The sequence below is a fragment of the Scomber scombrus genome, chromosome 24 (assembly GCF_963691925.1).
Source record: "Scomber scombrus chromosome 24, fScoSco1.1, whole genome shotgun sequence".
NCBI lineage: Eukaryota > Metazoa > Chordata > Actinopteri > Scombriformes > Scombridae > Scomber > Scomber scombrus.
In genome coordinates this window covers 4,298,519-4,313,150 of record NC_084993.1, presented here as the reverse complement: position 1 = coordinate 4,313,150, position 14,632 = coordinate 4,298,519, and the positions used below count along the sequence as shown (strand labels likewise).

General features: G+C 38.9%; 1 protein-coding gene across 1 annotated transcript in view; it reads right to left on the bottom strand.

Annotated features, from left to right (window-relative positions):
- The window catches only part of LOC133976665 (fibronectin type III domain-containing protein 5-like), a 37,215-nt gene extending 25,598 nt beyond the window's left edge, over positions 1–11,617 (bottom strand). Inside the window, exons 1-2 of the mRNA XM_062414923.1 lie at positions 11,592–11,617; positions 2,792–3,057 (exon numbers count right to left, since the gene is read on the bottom strand). Of these exons, the coding sequence (XP_062270907.1) occupies positions 2,792–3,057; positions 11,592–11,617 (292 nt within the window). The remainder of the gene's footprint in view (positions 1–2,791; positions 3,058–11,591) is intronic.
- Between the last annotated feature and the right edge of the window lie 3,015 nt (positions 11,618–14,632).

The window sequence follows — 14,632 nt, the reverse complement described above, 5'->3', positions numbered from 1 at the left end:
TGTGAATCATAGCTTTAGTGTGAAAGGCACAGATGTTCTAATAACTCATGCATCTAATAGTACTGAGCCTTTAAACCAACTAATACTCCTATAAAAGGGGAAACACCTGCAAGTAGGATGAGTTTTTTTTTAAATGCCAGTCAATTCAATTTCCTTTTCTCCACACAAATACCTAATCTTCTCTATTCCAATCATTTGATATGTTCAAAAAAAGAAACAACACTAAGGCTTGTGCTTACTTCTCCATTTCAACCTCAACTTTTTGGTCTTTCTTGTTCTATTTTATGCTTTGCTCACCTGTGTGGTCAGCAGTGTTCCTCCGCCATTCCCCTGACCTTCACCTGCCTTCACACCTGCCGCTCGTTACTCAATCGGTCCCTTGGTATAGATACACCGCTCCATTACTTTACTGCCTTTGCTGGAATATCTTGTACTCTTGCTATATATATTTTCTTTTAATCGTTATGACCCCTACCTGCTCTGTTCATATCTGCTCGCTCTTGTTTAATCCTGCTGACTATTTTTCTGTTGCCAAACCTGTTTTTGCTTCAATCTTTTAATCCTGTCTTCCTGTCCTTGCTGTTACTGTTCCCACAACCCTGATAGATACTGACTATGAGAAAACACACTAAATATAATATAACCTCACTGACTGATCTTACAAAAATAAAACATGCTTTTAGATGTATGACTTCTTAAGAGACATAGTCCTTGCGGCACATAATGGTGTATTTAAGTGCAAAATGCTGCCAGCAGTGACTTTTAGTTTCCAATGCCAGCACAACAAACATCATTACATTGATGATGATGTTACACATTTTTATAGCTCCCCAGGTGCTCTTTAGTGATTAAGAATTTGGAAAGGTTTTATTTTATTCATTTATTTATTTCCTGCAGGGATGTCAATGCCAGGCGGAGAGATTTTTATGCTTGGTCAAGCCCAACACAACCCTGAGCTCTTGTTGGAAAAACACGTTTCAAAAGAAATCGCTAACAAGTGGAGCTTTTCACGAGGACAAATCAGAGCTACAGTCAGCTGGGTGCAGCCGTTCCACTGTTGCAAATTTGTCACTCAGTCATATACATCCGGATATGTGTGGAGTTTTATGTGCATAAATCTGCTCCTTGCAGAGTCACATTGGCAACATTATACGGACATTTATCTGTAAGAAGTGGCTTTACACGGATGTAAATCCTCATTTAAATCTGGCAGTGGCAGGAAGAAGCTCAACACAGCAAGGTAGGTGAGCTCCTCTAAAGATGTCATGAGCATAGGAGGTGAAGGCCATGTGGGGAAATATAAAACCACACTTCATTGGCTGAATCAATACAGAGCCTCTTAACGTAGATTAGCCACCTCTTGGTATCCAGCCAAGGCAAAAGCATGTTGATGTGGTTTCATTTTGGAAAGGATGCTTTGCATAAACAGTCTACGTTAAGGTACGAGGAGCAGGAATCTGACCAGAAGTTTGGATGATTTAAGTGCTAGTGGATTCCCGATACTAATTAAACAGGCCGGAGTGCGAGGGAGATATTGCTTTGAAATTCCATTCCCCTGATAGACATTCAATTAAGGTTTTGACAGTTTTACAACAGCTGTTTGTCTCGTTGAAATATATGGCGCAAACTGTGGTCAGCAAACACCCTCTCACCCCGAGTCAAACCGACGAAGCAATAAGTTAATGTAAAGCTGTGCTGCTGTCATGTACTTAAAGCTGTGGATGATGACAAAACAGGCTCCACTTTAGAGATCTGGCCTGTGTTATAGACGCTGATAATCAATCACACCTTAAAACCTCAAGTTTGCAAAGCAGCTTGCTTCTTATTTCAATACAATATGAATATTTTGACACTTTTTAAGCTTTTAATTCCCCTTAAGTAGCTTTAAGGTCCAAAATCATCTTATTCTACACTGTCTGACTGCATCACATATATCTTCTATTCTATATCAGCTTATCTCAGCTCCTCATTGCAGTATTCAATATGTCTTGTGCATAATTTCACACATCTCAATATTCAGTCTCACTTTTCTAGTATCTATACAATCTTGGGACTTGTAGTAGAAATTAAAATACTAAAACAATGGTTTGCTGCACTGCATGACTTTGTAGCAGCTGGACCACGAGAGGGTTAACGGGTTAACTGTATCAATGCAGAGACCGAATGATGTCTGAGCTAAAAAAAACATGTTAACCAATTATAATTTCCTCCTTTTTTTGTCCTAAATGTGATCACTTCACATTTATGCTTCATGTTGACACCTGATTTACACCACATCCTGGATTGTTAACAATAAACCAAGGACAAAGATTCATCCAATACTAGAAGAAATGGAGCAAGCAGTAAAAAAAATTAAAAAAGAAGCACATTATAATAGAATTATCGTCTGTTTTTGATTACATTTACATTTTTTAGACATGTGCAGCACAAACACAAAATGAAAGGAGATTTTAACAGACACAAGATGATATTTATGAATTTAGCATCAATATGGTGGTAAATTATTGCCTAATTCACTATTTTAATGACATAAAGTGTATGTTTGTAATGTATTTCTGCATATTTGCTTATATTTGCATGTTGTATTTTTGCATTTGGTGACAATAAAGCACAATTTGAATGATTTTCAACTGTCATGCATACACACACACACACCGGGTCTCATCATTCTCTGAATTATGCAAGCTGCTCCCGTCTATACCACTCTATGTTTCTGAACTTGACTTTTCATGCATGAAATTGAGAGACAGTAAAGGACGGTAAACGGAGAGACACACTCACTTCCTCCAACCATCGCCGGAGTTTGCCAGCAGGCCAGCAGCAGCAGCAGCAGCCCGAGGTCCAGGTGAGGAGAGGCGGTCATAACCTTCTCTGTCTCTGCGCACACACACTGACAGACACCTCTGGATCTTCAGCAGCTGTTCCTCCTCCTCCTCTTCCTTCTTTCCCCCCTCTTGTTCACTCCCTTGCGTTTTTACTGCAAGTTCCCCCACAGGGTCACCACTGTTTCCACACCACCCTTCAGCTTCAGCTTCATCCTCCTCTTCCCCTTCTTCTCTATACAGAAAGGCACACTGTTTAAAAAGATGAGGCTCCTTCTCCAAAAGAAATCTTGGGTCGGTTTAATTCCCAACTTGCACAAACTAAGTCAGCAGCTGCAAATTCAAATATGCTGAATGTATATCTTGCTCGTTTTTTTACCCCCTTCTTCTCATGTGGATCAGAAGCGCAGAGGAGGCTGCATAATCAGCACGGAGAAGCTAACAGGTAGTTCGACCCTGCTCCCCACCACTTGTCCTCGGCTCCACTGGTGTCTAGCGGGCTCAATTTTGCGGCAAATGTCGGATAAATTCGCCTTTCTCCGCGGGCAGGTGGAAGGTCGCCGGAGTTTCAGCACCACGGACAGCAAATTCGCCTTTCTCCGCGGGCAGGTGGAAGGTCGCTGGAGTTTCAGCACCACGGACAGCGCTCAGGCAGGTCGGCTGTCATCTCAGCGCAGAGGACAGAGGACAAATCGGCGTTTCTTGGTGATTCAAATCAATCAAAAGAGAAAGAAGGAGGACAATAGGGGTTGATGTTTAAGCACTCTCTAGAAAAGGAAGGATGACACAGGAGAGACTGGAGCGCAAAAAGGTGGCCCGCCTCCTCTAGAAGGCGGCGCGCTGGTTTAATCTGACAGATTATGGGGAATCCGGAGGGCTGAGAAAATGTCTGTGTCTGCAAAGGAGCTGCGATGGTAACTCCTCCAGCACAACCACACACATACACACTCACACACACCTACACATGCACAGCAGGCCTGCACGGTGCTTCTTACAGAATGACGTTACAAATCCTGTCACTACACAGAGGAGGAGGAGGAAGAGGAGGAAGAGGATGGAGAGAGAGGAGGAGGGCGCATTCCTTCACTCTTTAAAAGCCAACTTTGGATCATGTGAGCAGATCACAAAAGACTCCTGATTTAAATGAATCATAAAGTCAAACTACACAAATATCAGTCAATCAAATCAATACATTGATGTTTTAAATCCATTTTTTGGCCTTAGAAACAGTTGAGAAAACAACATAAACACAAGGTCCATTTAGCAGCTGCTCTGAGCTTTTATTAGCAGGTGGAGTTTGCCCAATGTTGTCATTAAATTCTGGATCAAAGGTACAAAATAATGGCATAATTAGACCTTGTGGTGAGTCTGCGTTCTCAAATAAATGAAAATATTTTTAAAGATGTAGCCTGCCTGGTGTATTAAGTATATGAATATTACAAATATACTATAAATTCAAACCTTATAAGTATAATAAGCATAATTTACTCAAAAACTGCACAATTTTGAGGTAGCTGCACTTTACTGTACCTATTTGTGTCTATCTCCTTATAAAATGCCACATTTAAGAGGGGAATATTGCCCTTTTTTTACTCCAGAACCATTTTGGTGTGTACTAAACAGCTATATTGACTATATTGATCAATATTCTCATTCAAAACATGATTATCTTACACCATACAACACAATATACTCAACTATTCAAAGCATATAACTAGTAATTTTAGCTCCACTTCATATGTTAAAATTCTTCGTATGAATCAGTAATCATAATAATAATCCAACAATATGATTTATATAATAATCTAACACACTGACAAAGGGCCATTCTACATATTGGGAGCCCCACTTTGCCTTTTGATGGTTGATTACGAGAAAATCTACTTCTAAATTGCAAATGCAGGACTTTTAACATGATTCTTCTTGTTAACAGGTACTCATACTTAAATATCAAAGAAAGCATTGACTCAACACTTTTGGATCCACCATGACCAAGATAATCTTTTTAATATCTTCATTTAACCAGCAAGTCTCTTGAGATACATCATCTTTTTTTTATGAGAGACCTGATAAAAAGGGGCAGCGCAGAGTAGTTAACACAGACTTCACATAAAAGACCTGATTTACAACATGTTTCAACTACAATCAAACAGGACATGAGAGGAATAGAAGGAGAGAGCTTAACTCTTTAAAACACTTTCACATTCCTCATAAATAATCTCATGAAAGTGAAGGATCTAATTACTTCTTGCACTGCTTGAACCCTTCAAATGACACAATGCCTTCTCGGAGCCCCGTGTGACATATCATATAAGCTAATGAGATGTCAGCAGCTCCCAAACTGCCTCATTTAAATAACTTTTAGAAACCTGAAAGAGATAAAACAATCAGAAAAATTGAAAAAGAACCCCAAAAGTCAGTTAAAATAATATAATTTCATGTTGCAGGCTTGTATTTCTCCTCTTTCTTAGCCTCTTATTTACACTGAATCCTTGTAAATTTACTTTGTGACTCCCTTGAAGGGGTTTCAACCCTCAAGCTGGCACATAGGAGACATAGAAAACCACAATTAAAAGCACAAGAAGGATATTAAAAACTCTCAATTTGTAAATCACTTCAGTGTTGTTGCACTACAGGGACAGATAGAAATGTCTGGATAACATTACACAGAATGTGGATGGATGTTATTGACCTCGCTTGTTAAAATCAACGCTGCAAACGAAGGACACAATCTGCAACCTTCTGCAAAGCCTTTCCTGTAGCGTAAACGGCCTTTTGTCCCATATGTGTTGTCCAAACGTAACAGCTGTTTAATAAAGTCCGCGTGTGAAACCTTGACAGTTTTCACACGTCATTAATCTTTGTGCGTTGATGCTCTTCGTTTCAGCCTCTTGATTTATTTCACCCAGTTTCAGCGACACCAGTTGTTTCACTGCAAAGTCAAACAGTTCGACGCCTGTGACATTACAGATTGATGAGAGAATAAAGATACAGCGGTTTTTTGTATTGATTTTTCTGGGATCAAACAGGACTAAAAATGTCTTGACAACCTTCAGAAGAGTGAAAAAGAAAGCAAGACATTTGCCTGAAGCACATTTGTCTTATTCAGAGGACTACCAGGCACATTGTTCAATTATTCAGTAGAAATATGTATTATAGGAACATTTCGAGGAAAGTCTGAAAAGATACGTTTGTGTGGCAGAAATGTTTTTTTTTTCTTTTCTTGTTGCTGTACTGAATTTATTCTGTGGCTCCTTCTGGAGTCTCAACCATCAGTCTGGAAACTACTTTATATGCAAGTTTGAACTCCTTCAAACTTCAAAAAATAATGCAGTTGATTTTGCCTCCTGCTGCCACTTGGGGACACTAAAAACTCAAAAAGTTTCCAAGTGCAACAACATACATTTGGACTTGTCATAGCAGGAAAAAGCACAAGTGGAGTTAAAAAAAAACAATGAGGATGACTTAGCTCCATTCAAGTGTCTTAGACAGACTTAGTGGAGAACAATCATGCATATTGCAACTGTGCATTTGCTGCAAAAAGGTTTATTGCTGTGCTCCAACTCTATAATGATATACAGTACGTGCTCTATATTAATGGTGATACTATGCCCTTTCTTTAGGTAATATACAAGCAATCAACTTACATGTGTTACTGTTTTCTACATCCAGGAAATGATGCAACACCATATGTGAACTAATAGACTTCTAAAATGCAAAACTGAAATGTTTCTGCCAATTTAACTTCACAAAAACAAAGTTTATCATATTAAATTCCGTTTTCTAAGATGTTAGTCGAGCTGTCTCAACACCAGCTGCAATTTGAATTGTTTGCAGCTGTGAGCAGCTCCTCCTGCACAGTGTGACAGCAGCTGTTAGTACATGTGCTAACTTTTTTTTTGAGTATGTGCTTAATTGTGTCACTTCTCCAGCATGTTTTGAACACAGTACATACTCAAATCCTGCTGATATTTAGTATACAGTGTGTGCTGCCTCTATGAAGAAAAGTAAAGGACATATATACAACCTTCATTAAATGTATTCTCCTCTCTTGGAAGTTTTTATTTCTCCATGTTTCAAATCAAAGTTAACTTCATCTGCTTTTTTGACACACAAATTAGTCAATATGGAAAAATCTCTCAACATAGGCTTAAACCAGCATTGCCTGTAAGTTCAGGTGATTCAGACATCTGCTGAGGAAGCCTCCAGGATGCCTCCCCGTGCCAGTTATTTTCAGCAACTGGGAGATGACAGGAGGGAAAGATCAAGAACATGCTGGAGGGTTTACATATCCCATCTGGTGTGTGAACACCTAAGGATCCCCCCCGAAAAAAAGTTGAATCATCCTTTGAGCTTCTTTGCTGCCACCAACCTTAATAAATCAGTGGAAGGAAAAATTGATATAGCTATAGAAAGATGGACAATAAAAAAGAGCTTTAGTGTTTACTGAATAGCGAGTAGGTAGAAGGATTTCTCTCACCCCTACCGAGGAAGCTCTGTTGAAAGTCAGCAATCAGACATCAGTTTATTACAGCCGCCTTTGTTGTTAAAGCTCCACTTTACTGCACACTTGATGAGCTGTGCTTTCTCTCCACTCTCAAGAGGACTTATTGGCAAAAATCAAGTTTTACTCCCTTGTTTGCTTCAGTATGCTAATGTGTGTCTTGTGTTTAATGCTCAAAAGGGGGGAAAAAAGAAAGAAAAAGCCCTTAAGTCAGGATGTATAGAGTGAAAGGATTAAGGGCGCCTCTGCTTTGAGCAACACACACAATGCAGAACGCCTCAGACTTATTTCAGGATTACATTTTGGGTTTTATTTGAGTTTGAACTCAGTTGCATGGGTCAGACTCAAAAGGAGAAGCTCCAAATGTCAACGAGAACTTCATCATCATTTTTGTTGACTTGAATATTGCGAAAAGTTGATTATCACAACATTTATAATGAAAGATTTGATCATGTTTGCATATTTTATTAACTGTGATCCAATAAATAAAGTCTTTCACTATTTATTTAAGGCTGTAACTGACTGATTATCAGTTTTGGCAATCATTAAACACAACATCTGCAGGAGTTTATAAGCTTTTTAATGCCTATTCAGTTCAGTTAGATTTCTGTGTACCGACTCTCTCCACCAAGGGGAGCTAGCCGCCTGCAGTAGATCATTTGTCCTTTGGTGATGCTAAGATTATGAGTCAACCAACTTCAGAACATGTCCTCCTCCACACACATGTCCAGTGCAGGCCCAATAAAATTAGGCTGGTTTATAACGGCCATACTGCACCTTTTAGATATATAGTGTGATTTGTTAGTGCATTTGTCTGCCTTGAGAGGACGTAGAGAGTCATACAATGAGTCAATAAGACTAAACTAATGAAGCCTGCAGGGAATAGGAGCGTTAGCTGGGGACAAAAAAAACTGTGAGATCCACGAAATGCAATAGATGAACCAAAAAAAGACAACAGTGCTCATTCATTAACCTCAAAATCTGCTCTTCACATGACAATATTGATGTAAAGTTTATCATTATTATCTTTTCAGGACCTAAAAATCGACCGAAATTGGATTTTAAGGGGCAATGCCGAGTCTAGATTGTTCATCTTTTGACATGTTCCTGCAAAAACCATAAATATTTATCATATTCAGTGAGCGTTAACATTTAGCCCACAACATTTTGCATGAATGAGACTCTTTAGGTGAATCTGTAACCACCAAATTAACATCAAGGAGTCATTTACAAAAATATAAATGCACAATTTAGTATATATTCTTAGTTACAGAAATATTAACAGCATCAAACTTTATGAGCCACCCTGAAAAAACCCTTTTATAAAACACATTTATGCAATAATAAATTTGTTATCCCTGTGTTTTTGTGTGTCTTATTTCTTTTTTAAAAGCACCGAGCTGCAGGGTTCATTGCCATATTTCACAGCTGAGTGGTTAACGCTGTCCCTCAGAGATGTGAATACAAATCACAGCGACAATGAAGGCAAGAATTACAAATTTTAAAAAATGTTCCTTGCTGTTATTTGACAGCTTAGTTTCCTCTAGAGACTCTCCTGACTTGACTTTGGCTTCTTGATGTGATTCAATCTCATATATATCTTTGAATTAGGTCAGATTTGTCTTATATTTCACACATTTATGCAGCCAACACAAATCAGACTACGCCGACATATGAGGAAAAACAGGATTTTTACTTGAGGGAACAATACATTTCTTTTTGTTTGTTTGGTTTTTTTTATTCTTTGCTAATGATGAAAGCCAGCCATGCATAGGCTAAGTGAGCAGCTCCACATATGGTGCTGGCGTGTGCCACAGCCATGAGGAATGTCAGTTTTAGTAAGCAGCAACCCTCTGCATGCTCGTGTCCATCCTGCAGGACACACACTACACTTTAACATAATCTGGATGAATGTATGCAAAGTAAAAGGAGCAGAGGGATTGCTGGTTATAAAGAGGAGGAGAAGACGCTGATGACGACTCAAAATCAGAGTCAGATATTGTCCAGAAATGTGTGTCAGCGGTTAAGGCTTTTGTCTCAATGTGCAGCTTTTTATTAATGCATGGGACAGCTCATAATAATTTCATACATACGCGAGCACTACATGACTCAGCATCATCCTGATTCACAGAAGCGTCTGGGTCAGTCGACTACTACCTGGCTGCTTTCATGTCGTCTTGATGCATCAATGCAAACCAGAGCAATCCCTGCTGTAGCAACAAAATAGTCCAAAACAATCAAAGATGTTAATGATTGACTAATAAATGATGTAATAATTATGGTTAAAGCTACCATTCAGGACACTCCTCTGTATTTTTGGGGAAAACTGAAACCTAAATATGACAGGCTGATTAAGACATCATATATCTAAATTTAGTTATTTTAAAAACATTTTTAGGAAGACAATTTCTAAATATGTTGTTTCCAGCTTCTCAAATATGAATATTTTATGGTTGCTTTCATCTTCTGTGGCAGTAAACTGAACATATTTGTGTTAGCAGTAGGTTAGTTGGGCCAAAACTAGACATTTGAGGACATCACCTTGTGGTTTGGGAAACAGTGATCAACATTTTTCACCATTTTTTACGTTTTCTGGACCAAACAACTTATAGTTTAATTGGGAAATAGGGATAGGAAAAGAGCCAAAAACTATTAAAATGATTCAGTGCTTCACCATCAAAATGTTGTTCCTAGTAGATGAGAAAAGGCTTTCAAACAACATTTAGACTTTCATGTTTATCGGGGGGGAAAATAGCCGAAATGGAATTGAACAGCGATTTAAAGACAGTAAAATATGAAATCCAATAATTTGACAATTTTGTAGACTTTCTGGTGTCTGATAAACTTTTCTGGAGGGATTAAACCCTGGCTGTAGCCCTGCTTGTCACTTTTCCTTTTTAGCACCGCTCCGCTGAACTCCAGCTTCATTAAGCTAAACTACTCCACTCAATTGACTCAGGCATTTTATCCAGCTTTTAACTGCAGTGTACCAGGTGTCTGAATATATAAAAAGGTACAATATTCATAAATCTGTTCATATCTGTGTTTAATACCTCGATCCAGGATTTTCTCTTACTGTGTTTTATCAAAAATCTGTAAATGTGACACACTACTACACAACCTGTCCTCAAGGTTTGGGGATTTCCTCTCACCTTTCCATGCCTGTGAGCAGATTTAGTCCTCACAAGTGTAGAAATGTAAGACCACACAGGCTCTTGCATACAGTATACAGACACTCAAACACAGAGCCATGTGCAAACAGTGACACTTCCAGCATATTCAGGGCATCAAGGCTTCAGTCCCACTGACACCCAGGGGAACTTGTGTCCTTTGTCAAAGCAACTGGTTCTGCCACACTGGCAGCTTCAGCTAGGAGGCAACCAGAGGAATGTGTGTGTGTTTAGAGGGGGGGGGGGTGGTTAGAGAGAGAGAGAGAGAGAGAGAGAGAGGAGGAGAGAAAGAGAAATCACTGTACATATGAACAATCATCCAGCACAGTAGGCTGCCATGCTATAAACACGTACAACAAAAATCCAAAGGCTACAGAAACGTTGGAGTCCGACTCCCATCGTTTGATTGACAGGTGATCTCTACTGTAGCAACAGCATGGCTATGACTGCTTAGCAACAAGGACAGAGACAAGATGTATCAGCACTTAATCTGTCATCTTGGAAAATGTGTTTTTTTAAATCCTCCAACAACGAAATGCAGCCAAAACGCAGACAACAAAAATGATTGCTTTATGTTGGAAACCTCCACATTCGATTATAAAACCAACGAGAAGACACTTTTTTTGGAACGTTAATAATTTAGAGCAATCCAGGTCCATCAATCAAGCCATTTATGCTGTGTTGAAATGTTCTGAGCTCAGCTTCTAGTCATACTTTTTTGTCATTTTCATGTCTGAGATAAAACATTTGGGTTTGTGCATCCTTTTGTTTTTTTGCAATAACTAATATTTTGACACATGGATACAGGGATGAGGGGGAGGAAGAGGAGGATACAAACAAACAGTTATACCGTGCGTCTCTATCGGTACGTTCTATTCAAGTTGGAGGTCAAAAATGTCCAAAAACCAAGCTGGAAGCTTCCCAGGAAACGTGACGTCAGATGCAATCAACGCTGCTGACCATGAGAAACTCAGCGTGTCAATATCTGCAATGATTACAATTCATTTTGACATCACTCTACACAGGTCATCTGTCTTATTTTATTCACTGTGATTTAAGGTAGGAGAAATAACTATATGGCTTTAAGTTGATTACCTATCGTTGATGGTGTTGACCTCCATGTTAGTAAATGCACATACTATTGGAGATATTCTCAATCTGAAAAAAGCTACTGCATAAAAACAGATTATATTTATCAGTTTATTCAGCAAAATCTTCATTTCTTGATTGATGCCAAAGATAAAACTGCAACAATTAACCAATCCATCAAGCAGGAAATGAACTGGCAACTATTTTGATATCCAAGTAATCATTTAAACCATTTTTCTTATCTTATATTATAATAAAGTTAATATTTTTGGAGGTTTTGACAACTGTCTTAGTTTGGAGATGCTATATTGGGTGAAAAGAATCAGCAGATTAATGAATAATAAGAATAACTAGCTGCAGCCATTAAAACCATAATAAAAGCATTATTCCTATTATACCCAACTAACTAATCGATTCATTTCAAGTCACTAACATAAAATACACTTTTATGTTTTATCTACACCTGATTAATTGTAAGTCTACTGTATGATTTTACAGTACATCTGCAGCCTCTGAATGTTTCATAAATCCACTCTGGCTGTTCCAGTCGACTCCACTGCGACTTGAGGCCCCTGAGGTTGTCTCTTGTGTTTGTGTGTTACGGACCCTCTAACTTTGCTAGCGTCAAAAACTGTTCTTCTGAGGTTCAGTGACGTTCCTCCTTGTGTGTGTGTGTGTGTGTGTGTGGGAGTGTGTCTCATCGCCAGCCTCTGGCATGGTCAGGTCCAATCTCTATCACTGCGCTGTTTGGACGGGCTAAGAAAATGGTTTGCTCTGCCACTGCAATGCACCAGTCACCCGTTCATTTACGAGCTCGTGCATCTGACCGGTTCATTCATCTATCCATCGATTCATCCATCATCCAACAATCATCAATCCTCTATATGTTGTAACTCATCTCCATCCCAGATGTGTATTCTTGCACCGCCTGCCCTGCAGTTACCGTACCCATAATCCCCCGGCTCATATCACTATAGTTCAGCACATGGTTGCCCTGCTCATCACCATCATCTGATTTCACAGCTGTATGTGCCCCGCATCTTAACATGTCAGATCTCATCGGACGGTATGAGTCTAAATCCTATCGGGATTGTTCCAGGGGAGCCCACGTGTCGATGCGTTGTGTTGATTAAAATAGATTTCGGTCATACAGTATTTGTTTTGTCTCAATACCAATGTTCCGTCCTGTATTACCACCAAGGTAATCCTGGGATTGAGGCGGACACCCTGAGAAACACTGCGTCACTTCCCTCATGTACCGCAGGGACCAAACACACCACAACAACATACAACTGACAAAACCTGATTAAAGCCGAACAAGCTAAAGCAGATTTGTATGTATCAGCCTCGTAAACATAAACTGTAAACTGTGGCTTTCATTCGCTTTGTAGGGGAAGGATTCATGTTGGTCTGCTCACAAAAAAATGACAAATCAAAAACTTGAGTGAAATGCAAATAGTCTCTGATGTCACCTTTAAAACAATGAACTATATTTGTAATCTGACACCACCAACATGCAAAGTTTACAGTGATAAAGGATATCCAAATGTATTGTGGTCACCAGCTACATTTATAGCTATGATGAATATGATGGCACCTTTTAAATGAATGAAGAGTTTCAGAAGCATTTTAAAGGTACTTGCACTGTCAGGTGAGATTTGGAAACATACAAAATAAGTCATGAAAGAACCTAAAATCTACCTCTATATTGGAGATGAGACATGTCTTTCTTTCTTCTGTCTACATGTCGTCATGGATACCAGCTGCTCTTTATAAAGGACTGCATGTTATGTTTTATTTTTTACATCAGAAGTAAACAGCACAAATTATCTTTCAACTTTTAAATATCAATCATCAGCTAAAACTTGACTTTAAAAAAAATTAAAGCTTCATTATTTTTTTTTATTGTACCACAAAGAGGCTATTTACACATCAAGCAGACACAGAGCAACATGTGCATCCCAACAAGGCCTTTTCTCTCTAGTTTGAACCAGAAACTCTCAAAGCTGTTAAACTAAACTACACATCGGGTCAGACAACCAAAACAATGAGCTAATTATGGCTCAGAGCGATGCAAAGCCACTACATTTGGCACTACAAGCCACACAGTCATTTAAATAATCCACTACAAAACAAAAGAATAAACCCTTTCTCAGTTTAGCACTAGTGGGATAAGTCATGTGACTAGTTTTAATTGTATACTTAACCTAATGTTAGATTGGGCGATTTTTAGAGGATGGGGAACGTCGTTTTAAAAATTCAACCAGTCGAAATAAATCAGAAGGATTATCTATTTTTGTTTAAGCTCAGATTTGATGTCTGCAAATTTGACCCCTTTTTTATCTCCATGTTCATTAAGGCTTTTACATTTTCTTTCAGGACAGGATTTACATTTATCTTTTTCTTCCCTTATTTTAAAACCCTATGGTGGTTGTTAACTAGCACAAACAGAGGCCAAATGAGGAGACGGATACTCTAAAAAAAGTGATTTCCAGTATTAGAGTCAATAAAAAACTATTTCTCTGTTTTCAAAATGTTCTTTCATAACTTTTGCTCATTTTTTAATATCTCCAAAAGGAAATCAAGGTTAATATTTTAACAGAAGACAGCTTGTTGGACTTGATTTGGGGGAGAAAAAAAGCATTCCTCCATGACTCAATGTTGGCTGCTTATCAATACGTAATCCTCTGTCCCGTGTGTGTTTTCTGTGGCGGTCCTGCAAACTAAACTTCCTCACAAATAAATGTTACTGCATCTTGACTTGGCACGGTACAGTATCTTGTTGTTGTTTTTTTTATACGGTAACAAAGCAAGAACACAGTGTTTGAGCCCAGAGGAGTCGAACACAGTCAAAGTTCCTCACCAAACAGAAGTCTATTCATCATTGGTTTTAGCCAGAAGGCGATGTGCTCCCATTACTGGCTGCATTGACCACATCGGCCGAGAGGGTCAGGCGATATTTTCCATTAGGAACATGGAGTTGCTTTGTGTAGAGCAGCTTTAGAGTTGTGGGCGAAGGCTTTTAGAGCATGCCGAACACTTATGGG